The sequence below is a fragment of the Vidua chalybeata genome, chromosome 15 (genome assembly GCF_026979565.1).
Source record: "Vidua chalybeata isolate OUT-0048 chromosome 15, bVidCha1 merged haplotype, whole genome shotgun sequence".
Taxonomy (NCBI): Eukaryota; Metazoa; Chordata; class Aves; order Passeriformes; family Viduidae; genus Vidua; species Vidua chalybeata.
In genome coordinates, this window is record NC_071544.1 from 1573818 (window position 1) to 1592640 (window position 18823).

The 18823-nt window shown below is 50.5% G+C and overlaps 1 protein-coding gene across 1 annotated transcript; it reads right to left on the minus strand.

Annotated features, from left to right (window-relative positions):
- Positions 1-144: 144 nt before the first annotated feature.
- Positions 145-18378, minus strand: DELE1 (DAP3 binding cell death enhancer 1). Its single transcript, XM_053956580.1, has 11 exons — positions 18195-18378; positions 18014-18110; positions 17790-17910; positions 17339-17482; positions 10981-11036; positions 9195-9288; positions 8336-8478; positions 7368-7526; positions 6484-6576; positions 3074-3230; positions 145-2189 (listed from the first exon to the last, which is right to left on the minus strand). The coding sequence occupies exons 1-11, from the start codon at positions 18296-18298 to the stop codon at positions 1933-1935; spliced, it is 1425 nt and encodes a 474-aa protein (XP_053812555.1). The 5' UTR covers positions 18299-18378; the 3' UTR covers positions 145-1932.
- Between the last annotated feature and the right edge of the window lie 445 nt (positions 18379-18823).

Genomic DNA, 18823 nt, shown 5'->3' on the forward strand with positions numbered 1-18823 from the left:
ACTTGGAGGTGACAGTTCCCAGCTTCAGGTGTGTACACACCCAAGCCACGGCACCAGACAATCACACAGATCATTTAAAACAGAGTAAATGAGAAAGTTGCCCCTTTCTGTTGCTCTTGGGGCTAAATGACAAGAGCAATAGAGTGAGATTTCCCCAGGTGGACTTTTTAATATCCAAAATGTTTTGTTTTATTTTGAGTCTCCAAAATGCTTGTGCACATGAACCTGTGTCTGGCATTGATCCACGGATGGGTTTGGCCTGGCCTGCTCGTGCTGCTCCTCTGCTAACACAAATCTCTTGCTGGTTTGTTGTACAAACAAAACAGGTTCTTGCACCAAAACAATGTCAGAGAGCCAGATTCTAACTGAGTTGCAGCTGTGCAAACCATGAGGGAGGCATTTGTGACTGAGCCCTGTGGGAGTCCTCTGCACCTTGGGAGCACAGGCAGAGGGACAAACAGCCAGCACAACCTCACATCTCCCTCTGCACAGTTGCTTTGATGTTCATGTCAGAGGAAAATCCTTACACAAAAATACCTTATAACAAGCAGGTTTAAAAGGAGACAAATTCCTCCCTCTTGGTTCAATTTCCTGATTCTGCAAACTGCTTTCAGCCCCTCCAGCCCCTCTCCCATCCTGACCGATGCGTAAGCGCGCTCTGGATTATCACAGCATAGGAAATCCACCCCAGGAATTTCCTGCTCCTTGTATCCTGCTTGATAAAGGAAATGGTCTAAGAAAGTTTGGTCTGAGCAGAAGGAGAGAGCAGACCAGAAGAACAATCAGATGTGTTGAGGGCTGGCTGCGCCCCTCCCTTGCTGCAGAAGTTCAGGATGGGGCCATTGCCTTTGTTTTGCAGAGCCTGATCTACACAGAGCAGCAGGGCCACAGGAAGCTGGGCAGCTTGCACAGATGCCCTTGAACCAGTTGAAACTGGTGTGAACAAATGCCTTTTTCCGGATTCAGCTGCCCCAGTGGAAGAAATTATCACACCAGCTGCCTGCTGCTGCTGCCTGCCAGTGGTGCCTTCCCGCTGGGAGCATCCCTTATCCACTCTGCTGAAAATGAGCTGGCGTGCTCAGCAAACAGGGACACGATGGATTTTGAAGCAAACCTTGCTCACTGTATCTCAGAGAGGTGTGCCCATGGGAGCAGCTCCCTGCCAGAGCTGCAGGAGGAGGAGTGGGGACAGAAGGACACTGACGGTGCAGGACGGCCAGGGACAGCTGTCACCTCACTGCTACAGGTGGATCTGTCACATCCCATAAAAAACTCTGCCCCATGATGAGAATTCACTCTCTTCTTGCCCAGGTCTGAAAGCAGACTAAACTGCCATAATGGCAACACAGAGCCAGCCTACACTGTGCTGGTAGCAGGGGCACTGTGGGGACTTGCCTTGAAGAGAGAGGAAATTGCCTCAGAGGGTGAGGGCCAGGACAAGCCCAGGGTTAGTTGCCAACGTCCCCATATGGTGGCTTGCAAACCTCCCTGGGGGACCATGAGTAAGACATGCAGGGCTACTGTAATTAGAACCCCAGATCAAACCACTGTGGTGCAGAACCACAGAATGATTTGAGCTGGAAAAAAGCTCAAAGCTCATCTCATTCCACCCCCTGCCATGACAGGGACACTTTCCACTAGCCCAGGCTGCTCCAAGCCCCATCCAGCCTGGGCTTGGACACTTCCAGGGATCCAGGGGCAGCCACAGCTTGGCTCTAATACAGAAATGCAGGTGCAGAAGCAACATCCCTGTGTGGAAGGTAGAGGACTTGGTGGTGTAGGAGATATCACAAGGTTAATTCTCAAAGCCCAGGTATTTAAAAATGCCTCCTGTCCCATGAACAGAGTTTTCTCTTTCCTTTCACTGCCAGCCTGGTTCCAGCCCACACCAAGGGCTGCCTTGCCCTCTGCCTGCTGGTGTCACTGCCTGCTCTACTGCCAGCAGTGCTGGGGCTCCCAGCCCTGCAGCTCCACTGGCACTGTCCTGGCTCTGAAGGCACAGCTCCACCCTGCACTGCTGAGCAGCATCATGTGCAGTGTGCCTGTGCTCCAGGAGTGGGGCAGGGTTAGGCCACACTGTCCTGGCTGGCTGCTGTGGAGACCTGCAGACACAGGCTCAATAGTCCAGAAATCAGGGCTGGAGGAGGAGGCTCTTAATCCTGAAGGGAATGGATGCTTTGTGTGCACATCTGAAAGTACAGAAAAACAAGGTATTAATGACACTGGCAAACGCTGGACTTGATCATACAACCATAGAATCACAGAACATCCTGAGTTGGAAGGGACCCCTAAGGATCATCACGTCCAGCTCCTGACCCTGCGCAGACACCGCAACAATCCCACTCTGTGCCTGAGAGCATTGTCTAAATGCTTCTTGAACTCAGACAAGTTTGGTGCTGTACCCACTGCCCTGGGGAGCTTGTTCCACTGCTCAACCACCCTCTGGGTGAAAAACCTTTTCCTGGTATCCAGCCTGAACCTCCCCTGACACAGCTCCAGCCATTCCCTCAGGTCCTGTCCCTGGTCACAGGGAGCAGATACTGGAGCCCTGTGCTGCCCCTCAGGAGGACGTTGAAAACCACAATGAGCTCTGCCCTCAGACTCCTCTTCTCCAGCTGAACAAACCAAGTGCCCTCAGCTGCTCTTCACAAGGCTTCCCCTCCAGACCTTTCCCCATCCTTGTGGCCTCCTTTGGACACTCTCTAATGGCTCAATGTCTTTTTTATACTGTGGTGCCCAAAACTGCCCGCAGGACTAGAGGTGAGGCTGCCGCAGCGCAGAGCAGAGGACAATCCCCTCCTGGCCCAGCTGGTGATGCTGGGCCTGGTGTCCCCCAGGACACAGTTGGTCTTTTCAACAGAAATTATTCTGTGACACATCATACTATGGGAACAGCTTCTCCAGCTGGACTGGAAAGAACTGAGGAGGAAAAGTGGTGCCTTCCCTTCAGCACAAAGAACTCCTTTGTGCCATGGCCCTGTGTGAGCACTCCTCTGGCAATACAGGCCCCACCTGCACGGGGCCACCTGCCCATGCAGTCCCCCAGCCCCTGGTGCCCTGCTGGCCCTGGTACCTTGCAGCTCCTGCTGCCAGGCCCGCAGTCTGTCCCGGGCCTGCCTGTTCCCCGCGGCTGCCGACTGCCGGTAGTGCCTCAGCGCTTCCGCCAGGTTCTGCTGCACTCCCAGGCCCTGCTCGTAGCAAACGCCCACGTGGAACCTGCTCTGGGCATCCTGGCACAGCAAGCACGCAGGAAAGGAAACAGAGAGTCTTTAGCACCTTCTTCAGAGTTTACTGCTCTATCTTTGGTCACCTTGCTAAGTTTACTGCTCCATCCCTCAGGCTGTATCTTCAGTAGTTTAGTCCCCTGGAGAGAAGCATAATCTCTGGCTCTGCTCCTTCCCATCCTTTTCCAATTAAATTCACTGATTTCCCTTCAACACCCAGGGCTGTGGCTGGGGAACAAAGGAGCAGCTGGCTCTGCAGAGCATCCCAGTTGCCTCAGAGGTCAGAGCTGAGATATCTTGGGCAGCCCTGACTGTGCCACATCCTGATCCCACCCAAACTCCGAGCATGCCCTGAGACTGTCCTAAGAGAGTTCAAGCCCAAGTCTTGTGAAAACATCACAAATGGCACAGAGATACTTGCTGCCAAGGGTTGGGAAATTCCCCTTTAACACAAGAGTGCAGCACTCTTCTGCTCAGCCTCACCTCATTCTATTCCAGAAGAAATCTCAGGCAGCAGAAATGAAGTAAATGAAGCAAATATGCACTAGAGAAAAAGCACCTGAAACACTCAGACATATGTAACTGCTGGGAACAAACTGGAAAGCAAAGGTTGGCACTGCAGTGAAGCCAAATGCAAACCCATGACATGTTTATGTGTCAGCTGTGCATTTTATCCTTGAGATCCAATGGAAGGCAAAGGGTCTCAGAGAGCAGGAAAGCAGGATGACACTCCTGAAGACATTAAAAAGACTTGTGGTCACACAGACCTTTCCAGCAACAAAGCCAGCAGCACAGCCTGAAGAGTGTGACTGCTAGAAACATAATCTAAACAAGGCTTTGCAAAAACAAAAAGGAAGAAAAAGAAAAAAAAAACCCAAGTAAGTAGCAAGTTTTAATAAAGCCACTAGAAAAGAACATATTGCAAGTGTTGCTGTCTAGGATGTAGCTGGTAGAGGCAAGTGAAGAAGCCGGTGAGTGGGTGCTTTGCAAAATGTTGCAAGTCTCAGCTTATGATAGCAATAAACTCCTTTAGAGATGAGATAAACACATTGAAGGATTGGCACTTCAGCTGTGACAAGAGATAGGGTTCAATCAGGAGAGCTGCACCACCATCTCTCACAGGATGAACACCTCAGAGCCAAGACTGCAGCGAGGGGAGATCCCCAAATTAGCATGGCAGAAGTGACTGCGACACCCTTGGAAATCTGCAGGTCAGGCTCAGTTCTCCAGCAGAACTCTTTATTAGGGGCTTATATTCTGTGGCTGCATGTAGGAAATCAGGGAGGATAAAAAGTGGGAAACAAAGCAGAACACAGTTCTGGTGTTGGAAAAACACTTGTCAGTTCTCAGTTCAGCTCTAGCAGAGAGAAAAACCAGAGAAACGCTGAATCCGTGACTTTTTGTACTATTTTCCTTTTTCTGGATTTGTACTAAACTATGCTGTCCTTGCTTTATCCATGCCCAGTGTTCTTTCAGCCAACTAAACATAAATTCCAACTGTAGGGTAATGGGAAGTGAACCTGTCTATGGAGCCCCTCTCCCAAGAAAATGGGGACATCCCAGGGAGCCTGGGATGTCTGCCCTCAAGGCTGAGGCTCTGAAGCATCCACAGCATCCTCTGAGCAGCAGAGATGGGGAAGGATGCTGGGGGTCAGAGAACTCTGACCAAAACATACCAAGGGTGCACCTGAGGACCTGCAGTTACCTGACAGATTTTGTGTTGTTAAGGCACTACCAGTAAATGCCAATCATCTATTTAATGGGATTGATCAATGTGATACTGTTCAGCATAAACTTCTGACTCCAGGTTGGAAAAAAGGAGCCAAGGATGAAGCTTAGGAGAGATCTTAAGCAGATTTAGAACTAAATACTGTGATGTCTGAGCTGCTGTGGCAAGTCAGGCCTTGTCCCACCAGACTGAGAGTGTCTCCATGCTGGAAAGAGGGTGAAAACCCAAGTAGCAAAGTTTACAATGATGTAAAAATGACCATTCAAAATGGTCAAACTTACTATAAAGAATTAATTAAAGAAGATCTCACACACCTAAGGAGTGGGCAATACAATCACAGAGGAAAAAGAATTGCCAAATGCAAAGTAGTGCTGATAGCAAGAAATTTGGGTATCACACTGTGATAGTTCCCTGAGACCATCTCATCACTGCTCAGTGCCAGGCAAAGGGCAAGCAGGACTAGGAATTATTGGAAGGGAATGCAGAACAAAGCAGAGGAGCTCATTATGTGAGATCCATGGCATACCTCCATCCTGAGTCCACTTTTAGTCCAAGCATCTTAAAATGGTCAAAGGAGAATTAGAAAAATAGACAGAAGACTGACAAGCCAAGCAGAACAGCTTAACTACACAGAGACACAAACTAAACCAGCACTCTGCAGCCTGCAAAAGGAATGACTCAGAGAGGACACACTAAAGGGCACCACAACCACAACTATTAGCCAGCAGAACAGGCAATAGCTATTCATTATTTTCCATTGCACAAAAGCTGTGGGAACTGGAGTTAAAATGAACAAGTTCTTCAGGGGAAAAAAAAAAAAAAAAAGCCCTGGCCATTACAATGCAGCTGAAAACAAGGAGACAATGGCCAGAAACAGAACTGTGGGATGCAGAAACCTGGCTGCAAGACATGGGATCCACACTTCTCCTCTAAATGCTGGTGGGAGTTCAGGAGGGTGCTGTGCCCACACTGTGGCACTGCCCTTCAAGAAAGAGAAGCCTGGGTCACTTGGGGAAAGTGCATACAAGAAGATTCTTGGGGATCTAACATGACTTGTGAAGAGAAACAGCAACAATGGGGGAAGGCTGAATGGAGATTCAAGTGATTAAATATGTTAAAGGTGCCTGAATTTAAAAATAAATCCAGAAACACCCTTTCCATCCTCTCTATAAAAGGAGAGAAACAATGGGCTAATTCTGAAGAACAGATTTGAGATAAACACAATGAAGTTCTCCAAATGATGCAGTAGTGAAAGATTTTGACTGAAGAGGGTGTAGATGCTCCATAATGGGAAAGCTGTACTATGCTGGAAGCTGGATACAGGCACTGGTGCTGTAGGAACTTCTCCTGCTGTCTCTGTAGGGTCTGTGCCCAGGGCCTATCTCCTCTCCAACAGGCACCAAGGCTCCACTCTGTCCCTTTACACTGGGCAGCAAAATCCTGACACTTGCTCCCGTTTCCAAGAAACCCTGCAATCCTCCACCTGCAGATCCCAAGCTGAGGACAATCCCTGGCAGAAGGATTATTTACCCCACTGTTTGCTGCCTGCAGCAGGTACTTCAGACCTCTCTTCTCCTGAGGCTGCAGCCCCCTCATGTAGAACACTCCAAGATAAGCCTGTGCCTGCAACAAAACCATATGGTCCAGATCAGCCAGGGTTTTAATTATTTGGTATTTTTACTGATTTTCAAGCTGTTCACATGCTGGGGTTACTGTGGCAGGGGCTCTTAGGAGAGGCAGGGCTGCCCTAAGAAAATTCAGTATGATTTTGTAAACACAAAGAATTCACATTCGAGACCCAGAGTATCATTTCAAACTCCCTCTGGGAATCAGGGCCAGGGAATGGCTCCCACTTGTGTCCTGTCCCCAAGATCCAGCAGATGCACCCCCTGGCCACTGAGCTCCAGGAGGCACAGGCACTGCCAGCCTGGCATTCCCAGGGCGAGATGGCACATGCCTAAATGCATCTCTTGGACTTGGAAAGGAAGGCAGGAGACAGATCTGCACAGATGAGTCATCTCAGAAAGTCACAGATACAAAATGAGGATCTGTTCTTGCTTCAAGCACTGGAAGTTCCTCCGGTACAGTGACCTGTACTGTTGGAATTGAGAGGAGATGAAAACTGAGCTGTGTTTTCAAGCACAGGTCAGCTCTCCCAGCCAAAGGTTTAATGTAAGAGCCCTACTGACAAGAGCCAAAGTGTGGCACAGTGGCTCTGTCTGCAGGCAGGGCTGTCTCCCAGACACTGTCAGGAATATAAACAGAGAATCAGAGAATGGTTTGGGTCAGAAGGGACCTTAAAGATCCTCTAGTTCCAGCCTCTGTGCTGTGAGCAGGGATAAATACATTGGAAGGCTTTCCCTTCCAGTGCTGTCTAGGATGTGGCTCCAACCCTTCAGTCTATGGACACCAACCTCTGTGATGCCAGCCCCTGCTGCTTGCTCCAGGAGTGCCACAGCCTTGTGGTGCCTGTCCTGGAGGCTGCCAGGGCCGTGCTGGAGCAGGTACCTGGCGTAGCGGTACTGGGCCATGGGGTGACGGCTGCTGGCTGCCTGGCAGTAATAAAAACCTGCCTGAGAGAGAGAGAGAAACCCAGCTGGTGCATGCCCTCAACATGACATGGCTCCCTTCAAGCTTCACCTCTCTGGCTAGACCCATCACAAGCTGCATCCCATCCCAGAGCCCTCCCACAGCAGAACATCAGCTGGGTCAGGTGAGACACTGCGCTGTGAGTACCCCAGAGCCCTGGAAGCACCCTGCCCGAGCTGAAGGGGGTGGCACTGGGCCAACCATGACTCAAACCAAGCTGCCTTTGCAGCTCTTCCCAGCTCCAGCAGCCGCTGGCCAGCGTGCACTAGGTGGCAGGCTGGAGTTACGGGAGCCAAGCTGGAGATCTGAGAAGCGCTGGGATGTGCAGTGGTGTCTTAAATACAGCGACATGACAGGTTTCTCCTTGGAACCCCGCTGGGTGCTGGTAGCACAGCCTGTGCACCTGGAGAACCCTCAGAAGCTGTGGGAAAGGGATCTCAGAACACCTCTCTGAGGAGATTGGTGACACTGAAAGCAGCTCTGCAGAGCTGCAATTTTATTATTTCCAGCATTTTCTACTGAGTCTCAAGAGCCCAGGCTCCCCAGGGAATGGGCACGGCCCGAGGCTGCCAGAGCTCCAGGAGCCTTTGGACACCAGGGATGCACAGGGAGGATTGTTGGGGTGTCTGTGCAGGGTCAGGAGCTGGACCAATGATCCCTGGGGGTGCCCTCCAGCTCAGGACATTCTATGACTTTCCCAGACCCTAAAAGGAACAAAGCTCCAAGCACCCAGCACAGACCCCTCTCCTGATGTGTGCTGCCCACACCCAGCCCCCAGGCAGGCCCTGGATACCTTCTCCAAGTCCTTTTCCGTGCCCCTGCCGTGCTCGTAGCACAGCCCCACGTTGAACTGGGCTTTGCTGTAGCCCCGATCTGCCGCCAGCTTGAAGCAGGTGAAGGCCACCCGGCAGTGCCCCGCCCTCATGCTCTCGATCCCTGAGGAAAACACAGCCTAAAACCATGGAAAACAGGGAAAAGCACACAGCCACAACCCAGCCTCCAATGCAGCAACCTCCCCCACAGCCACTGGGCCTTCCTTGGCTCACGCCAAGTGCTCTGGGCCACTTCCAGCTGGCTCACCAATCCTCCCTCCACAGTTTCCGTAAGAAAAATGGCAACACTGCATTTTAGGGATTTTTCTGGGCTCATGGCAGAGAGGGATCACAGGCTAACACAACGTATGGCTCACACAGAAACAACTTGCTTTTCAGTGCTGCAACTAGTGGTGTATATAGGGCAGGGACTTTTCTTAGCTCATTGCATCTTCCTTCTGCTTTTCTTAGAGTTGCAATCCTGCAATTGCTTTTTCAGCTTGCCAGGAAAACTGTGAGCTCAGACAATAAAAGAAGGATACAAGGATATGACATCTCGTGTTGCAAAAAAGACAGAGATGGCTTAATTTCCAGCTACAGATGTCAGGACAAGAGTCTAGGCTTCAAGCAGGTCTGGATTGAAATATGCTGAGATAAATCAGGTGGCACGATGGGACAAAGGGCAATAAATCTCTCCAAGCACAGTTAAAATTGCTGAAAGGAGGCTTCAGCTTGGGTATTTGCCATCCCTGCCTTCTCACAGGACCTGCAACCATTTGGAGGTCCTCCAAAATGAGAAACCTGTGGTTTAAGGGCAAAACAAAACCAACTCCACATTACCAAGGATATTCAATGCAATGGAAATATCAATTCGGAAAATCTGCTGCAATTGGAAAGCGGCTTCCTCCAAATGCCCTCGCTGAGCTGGGTCACCCTGAGGAGTCAGAGAGAAAAGCTATTAAAGACAGCTAAATCATATCAACCCTAGAGGAGATTCTGGCTTGGAAACCAAGCAGTGAGACCTGTTTGTATGGTAGTTCAGTCATCAGAAGGGTGAGGGCATGTGTACACACAAAACCCTCCCTGTCCTACACAGCCACCTCGTGGGGGAAGCTGTATAGACACTGCTCCTCTGCCCTCTGGCCAGGGAGCTTGGTGCAGCCTTTCAGAATTCAGCAAATCCCTGATTCTACTCAGAGCAGTCTGCACTTGATCCTACTCAGAGCAGTCTGCAGCTTCTCCCGAGGGGCAGCGCAGGGCCAGGCTGGATTTTGGGAGAAGTTTCTTCCCCCAGAGGGTGCTGGGCACTGCCCAGGCTCCCCAGGGAATGGGCACGGACCTGAGGCTGCCAAACCTCCAGTAGCATTTGGACACTGTTCCAGGGATGCACAGGGGGGATTGTTTGGGGGGTCTGGGCAGGGCTGGGACTGATGATCCTCATGGATCCCTTCCATAGCAGGATATTTCATGATTCTAAGATAGCTCCCCCCTCCAAAAATAACATTACCCCTTGTTCCCCCTCCCACATCGTGCTCAGAGTAGAGTCCCTGCCAAAACACCCTCACACCTTTGCTTTACCCAGCTGCAGCCGAGCTGCCCCTCAGCTGGACTGAGCACTGCCCAGTGCTGCTGAAACCCTGCAGGGCACAGCCAAATCCTTTCCTCCCGGACAATGAACAGCCTGGGATGTGAGAGGAGGCTCAGCCCAGCCCAGCCCCACACCCCGAGTGCCATCGAGTGGCAGCAGAGCTCAGTGCACACAGGGAATCAGGAAAATGCCCCTTGGCACTCACAGCTCCACTGCTGAGCTCGGGGCTACTCCCAAGAGGCCAAGACAGGTCCAAGGCCCCTCCCTGACCCAGCCACAGGCTCTTCCTCCAGCCCTGCACAAGAGGCACCTCCCAGGATGGAGAGATCCATTCTCACCCCCTCAGCAGATCAAGCAAATTCCTCCTTGGTGCCTTTTGCAGGAACTCACTCTGCTAAAAACTGAATTTACCTCACTCTGCTCACAATGTCCTTGAGCGATTGCTCAGCCGAGTGATTATCTTAAAAAGGGAATTATTTGCATCTAAGATGTGAATTGCAAAAAATTGGCAGGTTTAATCACAACAAGAACAATAATATAATTTATGGCCTTGTGACTCTCGAGCTGATGCACTCTCTTCACGCCCCAAGTGCTTCCCTCTTTACCAGACAAGAGCCAGCCCTGATTTGCAGCGTTTGGAGTGACACCACCTTCCTCAGTCATGGGTTGTCTGGTAAACACCAAAATAGCAACAGCATGTAATCACCTAGTGAAAGATTGCATCAAAATGCATATACACAGCAACACACTGGTGCTGCTGAATTTATTTTTTTTGTTTGGTTGCTTGGTTTGGTGTTTCTCACCATTTTCTTTCAGTGCTTCCTTGCCAGCAGCCCTGTTACACAGATACATCAAAGGATGGGAATGGCAGTTTGTAAATCCTGGAATTTTCTGGCTATAGCAGAGGTCAGTATATCCCATCTCCCTTTTTTTTCCCAGTCTTGTGTGTGAGTGTTGCTCAGCCTGTGCTCAGGGTAGCTTTGGGATGCGTTCCTGCAGGGAAGGTGCAGACAGAGGAGGTGGAAAATGAAACCTTACCTTTGCACTGTGGAGAACTGGCCCCACCCTGGAGCTCACAGGGATTTGGAACTCCCCTGCATTAAAAAAAAATCCAACAAAAAAGCAAAGTTTAGCAGTGCTGCATCTTTGCCTCTTCTTAGCCTCTCTATTCCACAGCTCTTTTCTAAGGATCTGATCTCCCATTCAGTCAAGGACATCAGGAACAGAAGGAATCCCAACCAATCTGACCTTTGGAGCAAAAGCAAGCTCTGGAATACAGCCCTGTGGCTGCAGCTCCTCCAGAAAGGCCCCTGGTTTTGATCTGAAGACACCAAAAGTAGAGAATCTTCTGCTTCTCCTAAATGTTCCAGTAACTTGTAATCACTGCTTTAAACCCCCGTGCTTCATTTCAAATTAAAGTACTTCTACTCTGGGTTTCTGCTCCCAGGCACTGGCTCTTCTAGGTTTTTTCTTCTTTACTAAAAAGCCAATTCCTCCTTTTGAAACTCCTGACACGACTAATCAGCCCCTTTTGATTCCTGTCTGTGATTCTAAAAAGACTGCACCATTCACATCTTTCAACTGCAGCACTTTTCTACCAGCCTTGGTTAATTTTATGACTTTTTGCTACTATTCCTGAATTTCCAACAGGGTTCTGAGGTGCAGCCCCTCAGCAGTGTCACAGGAGGGGTGACATTGCCTCCTCATTCCCAGTTTGCCTGGATCAGAACTGCTGCAGCTCTCAGCTGCCCAGGGCACCACACCCAACCCTCAGGTGAAGTGCCGCCTCACCATCTCCTTCTCCAGGTAACTCCTCTGCAGGCTACAGCCCTGCTTCTGTCAGCCCTCTCAGGCACACTGGACAGCCATGTGCTCAGCACTTTGTCACTAGTTTCAATCAGAATTATCTGACAGAGCATCTCCAGCCTGAGCTGAGCCACCTTGCTCAGAGCAGGACTGTGCTGGCAGTGGTTACAGTGGCATTCACTCCTGCCACTGTGTAAGAGGACAATGACCTCCACAAAGAGGAGACAGCCTGAGGCCAAGGATTTTAACCTGGGTCACCACAAGCAGCTGGATCCCACTGAACACTGAACTCCAGCTGCTGGAGCCTCAACCACTTTGAGCCAGAGCTGGGCCCTCCCTGTGACTCCCTCTCAAGCTGTGAGAGCCAACACAAGTGAAACAAAATGTCCTTTTAGGGACTGATTCCTTGACTGCTGGCACTGTTTGGCTCCAGGAGCAGCAGCAATGAGGTGTGCAGCAGGCAGGAGTGCTCCTTGCAGTGCCTGCACTGTACAGCAAGCAGGGAGCCCTGGCCTGTGTGCCAGCTGCAGCCTCATTATTCCCAGACAAACAATTCCCCCCTGGCTGTATTCAAATGTGTGTTATCTGAACAGGCCCCATTCACCCAACAAGCAACATCACTGTGGCAAACATGACTTCTATGCAGCATTCCACCTAAAGTAGTATAATCTGTGAATTTATTAGTTGTGCTTTCTGTTTCTTTGCAGAGCAGGCATCAAATTATCTGATATTTCTCACTGTAAGGCTCTATCGTGTATCTCCCTTGTGATGTAATTTGGGGTTTTGCCACACAAACAACTGCAAATCCCATGGAAAAAAATGGTCTGTATTAAGAATTCTCCCACTACTTGTTTAAACAGCATTAGTACATCCACACTTTAAAGAAACTGTACATTTTGCATGGGTGTCTACTCCTAAATCAGAGACTCCTTGTTTACTGGGAAAATGTTGCAATTTGGACAAACCACTGAACCATGAAAAATAAACAGCCACGAATTCTGAATTCTGTCAGCCTGCAGAAGCACCTTGTGCCTCTCTACCATGGGAAACCATTCCTCACTCCAATCTCCACAGATCAGGGTTACCAATCCCAGAGAACATCTGGAAAAAAGCACAGGGAACAACTTAACCTGATACCCAGCCCCAGTCCTGAAGGATCAGAGAGTCCCAGAATGGTTTGGGCTGGAAGGGAACTTCAAGCTCACCCAATGCCACCTCTGCCATGGGCAGGGACACATTCCACCATCCCAGGCTGCTCCAAACCCTGTCCAACCTGGCTTTGGACACTTCCAGGGATCCAGGGGCAGCCACAGCTGCTCTGGGAGACCTGGATTCCCTTAGAATCACCTTTGAGGCTGGGCAAGCTAAATTGTTCTTCAGGTTATGTTTAAAAGATGGGAATATCACAGCTGGAATTTTCTGTGCAACTTTATTTCTACTTCTTCAAACCCATGCTATGATGCAACATGACTGCACATTCTTTTTTTCCATGCAGTCTTGCAGCTTTCAGTGTTTTGGATGCCCAACGCTCACATCTTCAGCAGTTAATAAATATTTTTGTCTCTCTCCACTGTTCATCCTGGACTAATCAAGTGTTGCTCACAGCTAGCTCCAAATGAGGAATTAATAATCTTCTCCTAGACAGCCTAGATTGCTCATCCCAAAACATCCATGAGAACGAAGTCACAACAAGAGCTGGCCAAAATCCAGCATTTCTGCCTCATGGAAAATTTCACTGTTTCCAATTGGTTTCATTGTGCTTTGAAATGAAAACACACTTTTGCAATGTCTGTAATCTCAAATTTGAAATAACGAATTTTACAGTTCTGCCAGGGGTAAAATACAACTCCCCAGGGCATCATTCAGCTGCTGTAACACTGAGACTGGCTGTAATCACCTGCTTGCTCACTCTGTGCCTTTAACTTGCAGCAAAAAGCCTCTGAGTGAGGCAGAAATTGCATGGAAAAAGTAAGATGTGAACACAGAGCTGAGGACTTGCTGGTAGCAATATCCAGAATGCTACTTAAAGCAAGCTTTAAGTTAATTTCCTGAAGTTTTCTTTTTAAACAAAGGAATAGCTTTTGATCCTATTGTGCTCCAATAAAATTGGAATAGTTCTTGTGGAAAGCTGAGATGGTAGCATCCATCCCACAGATCTTTGCCACAACAGCAGATTGTCACTGCACAGGGACACCAGCACCAGCAAGTGTGGAAATGAACTGAAACACCCGGAGAAAGGGAAAGGACATGGAATTCTCTCCAGAAGATCCCTTGCCATTGCTGGCAGCAGCAAACTGGAGCAGGGAAGGCACATTCTGCTGCACTCTGAGCTCTGCTCTCTCATGGCAAGGCTTTGCTACCAGATTCCCCTCCATCATCTGCCAGGCGTCTGTCCTTCCCTTCCTTCTGCTCTCCCCAGCTTCCTGCTGCATCCTCATTTTGCCCGCCTCACCCTCTTTCAGTAGCTAAACACCAGGGAAAAAAAAAAAATCCTGTACCTCAGGCAGGTTTTTCTGTAGAAAGCAAAATGTAGTGAAAGAAAGCAATCATCAAGCTTCACTTTCCATGGAAAGATTCCCAGGACTTCTCACCTGACAAAACCCTGCATTTTTTCACCCCTCTTCAGTGCAGATTACCAAATCTCTTCCCCCTGACTTTTCTCCATAAATTCCCACAAAATGGAGGCACAACAAAATGTGGAATGTAACCCGAGGACTTATGTACAGAACAAAATCAAATTATTTCTGACATATATTATCTCTGACAAGTGACAGTTGGAGATGCTTGGGCAGAAAGGGTGAGGAGCAGGGATTATACAGTCACGCTCTCCCTGGCAGAACTTTCCAGCAATCAGCTGTTCTGTGATCTGAGCAGGAGGCTTGGCTGGACCAATTAAGTCTCATTTCAATGTGTAATTTTACCTAATCACTTCTTGGAACCCACTTGTACTTCTGGCCTGTAGCAGCGAGTTCCACAGTTTACCTGGGCACTGGCCAAACACAAAATGCCTTTTGCTTTTTTCCAAACTGGCCACCTGACCCTTCTGTGCTGCATTTTTATATCAGCATTATGAAAAAGACTGTCCCTATTCTCTTTCTCTCAACACTTTCAGTTTCACAGAGCACCAGCACATTCTTTGCCACTTCATTTTTTTTAAGAGGAAGAGTCAGCCTGTGTTTGGATGTAATTGTCTCCCTGTCATCTTTTCTCTGCAGTTTTGTCCCTGTGTTTCAGGCAGTGTCTTTTCCTTAAGTGCTCAAGACGTGGCTGCATCCCAGACTCACATGAACCCACAGCACTGCCTTGTCCTCAGATCCTTCCTTCACCATAATTAACATTTAATTGGCCTCACTGCTGCCGAGCACTGACTTAACCTTATCAAAAGCACATCCACAGTGACTTTAAATGTTCCCTCTGCAAGACAATTATTAATTTGACACTCCTCACTCTGCATGTGTATTTACAGCCACACTCCCCTGTGCACAGTCGCTTAACCCACCTGGGGATTACCGTGGCTTTGCCTCTCGTGCAGCCTTTGCCTGTGACTTTCAGATTTGACTGTCCTGGAGAATTTTCTACCATTTGCTGCTTCTGCTGCCTCGTTCATCACCTCTTTTTTCCAAACCACTGCTGAACAGAGCAGGTTTAACAAAGGACAGGGGAATCCTACAGTAATGGCTCTTCACTGTGAAAACTTTCTTGTGCTTTAAGGAGTTACCAGCCCAAGAGTAACTCCTCCATGTTCCCTTACATCAGCTTTAATTCTTTAGACAGCTTTGGTTTAGGTCTTGTCTGGATGATTTTCAGAAAGCTAAAAGCTGGATTATCTTGCTCCACATGCCTGTTGACTTCTCCAAAGAAGTCTTAATAGATTTACAACTCTCTCAAGTCTCTTGCAAGGGAGCAAACTGGCCTGAGAAATGGCTTCCTAAATCCTTCCAAGACCTTTGATACAGCCCACTCATCCCAGCATCTAACACCTCTCTCCTGTAACAGAGTTTCTACCAAATTAGAATCACCTTTTTTGCAGCTTTGTGCCTCAAACCAACAGCCACCCACCCCTTTTTAAAAGTCGAGCTGTGCAGTCTGTCAGTGCTCATTCCCTTGGCCACAGAGCAGGTCTGAGCATGGGATTACAGATCATCCTTGGAGGCTCAGTGATCTCCCAGCTTCTGAAGAACATCTGAACAAAGGCCACATGGCCTTTGTGCCTTGTCACTGTTCAATTTATCAGTTTGCCCAAAAGCTCTTCCTATTGACTCTCAGTAGGAGCTGTTTGTCAGACACACAGTCACTCCAGGACGTTCAGCTGTGCCAACTGCAGGCACTGCTGTCTCCACTCCTTCCCACCACTCCTCCCAGAGGTCCATGTCCAGTCACCTGCCAGTGCTGGAGTGCTTCTTAATATGCTCCAGGCTAAAGCAGATGGGTTAAACAGTCTAATTGGCAGTTTAGGTAAATTAACCTGGCTGCTTTCCTGGAGTTAATTAGGAGACATGGAAACAAAATGCTCCATTTGCCAACTGATGGGAATGGTAACCTCTGGCAGGAGAAGGTTTGATAAGCAGTGATGGGCAGTAGCTGAAATCAGCACAGAAGGAAGCCAAAATTCTGAAAGCAAGCAGAAAATGGGGAACAGCTCTGACCTATTCTGCAGCACTTCATTATTTAAATTCTTCCCTGTGAGTGTGCTGAGGCCCTGGCACAGAGAAGCTGTGGCTGTTCCTGGATTCCTGGAAGTGTCCAAGGCCAGGCTGGACAGGGCTTGGAGCAGCCTGGGATAATGGAAGGTGTCTCTGCCTATGGCAGGGAACAAGAATAGCTTTCAGGTCCCTCTCAACCCAAACCAGTCTGTGATCTTGTGATTTAGCCTACATCTGTGGTTGGTTTCCTGATGTGCCTCTTCTACACCACTACTGAATGTTGTCCCCTTACCACCTGCTCCAGCAGGCTTCCTGCTTCCAACCACTTTCCTGAGGCCATTATCAGTGTTTCTATATCTAGTGAGCTGCAGGCCTCATCTGATCTTCCTTGGTGTGACTTTAAATTCCCTATGTAGGACACACTTTCCTGGGCGAGACTTCAATTTCGTTGGAGTCTATCTTTCTATTTTTATAAAACTCATTTTAATAATGTCTTTGATACCTCCTTCCACTGTCTTATCTATGGCATAAGAGCTCAGAAATGCATCCTCATCTTGCAGGAAGAGAATAATTCCTCCAGTTTCACACCATGTACACCAGTCTCCCAGATCAATGGTGCAGCATCCTCCTGAATCCTTCTGGCTGCAAACATCTGTCCACAATAAAAGAACAGGACTGGATGCTGCAATCAGTCTGCTAAGGCAGAGCACTGTTGGGAAAGCTGTTGTCACCTGCAGTTACAGCACAGCCTTGTCTCTGCCTTCAGGAGGTTTTTTCCTCCTGTCTCTGGACTCTGATTCATCTCTCTGAAATTCTGCCTTTCCACTCTCACCTGCCTCTTCTAATGTCAATAAATGGATACACAGTCCGTGGCTCCGAGCTTGCCTTGGAGGAAGTCCCAGGTCCTTCTGCCAGGAGTATCCTGCCCTGCAGCACATGGCACATACCTGCTTCTGCCCAGGGCTGCCTCTCTCCTTGCCCCGAGGGGATGCCTGAGGATGAATTCTCTGTTACAGCCTCTGGACTTGCTTTCTGCAGGAGCTGGGACCCCAGCTGCTCGCCAGGACAGCTGGTTGAGGCTTCAGTCACCACTGTAACACAGAGCACAAAGGCTGTGTCTGCTCCAGGTGACAACATCGGTCTGTGCAGGCACTCAGTGTCCTCTCACCACACAGACAAGCAGGAGGAAAGTTCGTGCAGCAGAATCCAGAAGGGAAAACAAAGGTAAGGGCACACAGAGTGGGATTGCAGCAAACCGTTAAGAAGCAGAGATTCTCCTGACACTCTCCCCAGGGCCGGAGAGCGGTGCCAGCCTCTCCCAGCCTCACCCAGCACACCACGAGGCAGGAATCCCAGCCGGCAGCCCCCGCGCCGCCCTCCCCAGGCCCAGCCGCTGACCTGCGGGCTGGGGGGGCAGCGAGGAACGCCAGGGAAGCCTTCGCTCTGTCCGGGCGTCCTGCAGCGACCTGAGCCCCGCGATCTGCCGGAGCAGCTGCAGCAGCAGCGCGCCCACAGCTCCCTGTGGAGAGGGACACGGTCAGCGAACGGCCCCGCTCCCGCTCGGCCCCTCTCCCCGGCTCTGCTCGGGGATCCCCCGAGGTGTCCCCGGCGCTGCTCCTCACCCAGGTGACGGCCTCCCGCACGGAGTAGCGGGGCAGCAGGCCGGGCAGCGGCTGCCGCCGTCCTCGTCGCTCCGGGCCATCCTGACACGCGGGCTCCCTGCAACAAGCGCACACACACGGGCGCCGTGAGGCCGGGCCGCGCCGCCGGCCCCGGGGCGGGGGACACCTGAGCCGCACTCACCGCTCGGGGCTGCGGCCGCGGCCGCCGCCCAGCCCGGGGGCACAGGCGGGGCGGGCGGGGGTGGGCGCGCAGCGGCCCCGGCCCGGCAGCAGCAGCCGCCACATCCCGCCCGCCCCGCCGGAACGCGCGGGCCACAGAGACGGGCGGGCGGCCGGGCACGGCGGGGGCACGGCGGGCCGGGACTGCGGGCACGGCGGGCACACAGAGGACAGCGGGGACAAGGGCGGCTACAGGGCGAGCGGGCGGAGCGGCAGCATCGCCACGGAGAGGGGATACGGCGGCACGGGCGGCACGGGGCGAGGCCAGAGCGGCAGCAGCACCATAGAGCGCGGCTAGAGCGGCCCCGCCGCCATGGAGCGCGCGCAGAGCGCCGCCCGGCCGGGAGGTCCCGTGTGGGCACTGGGGGCGCGGGGGGTCCTGCTCTGCGAAATGTGGAATATGTAAAACATCTCTGAAGAAAGGGTGCTCACCGGTGTTTGATCTCTGTCTGCTTTCCAGCCTAATCAACCAGAAGGGTGTGTCCGTGAAACAGCAGCTCACAAGCTCTAAGTGATGTCCAGGTGTTCAAAGGCCGATTACTTGTTGCGTAGAGTGACCTTGCTAATAACGCTGACATTTCATGAGTCATA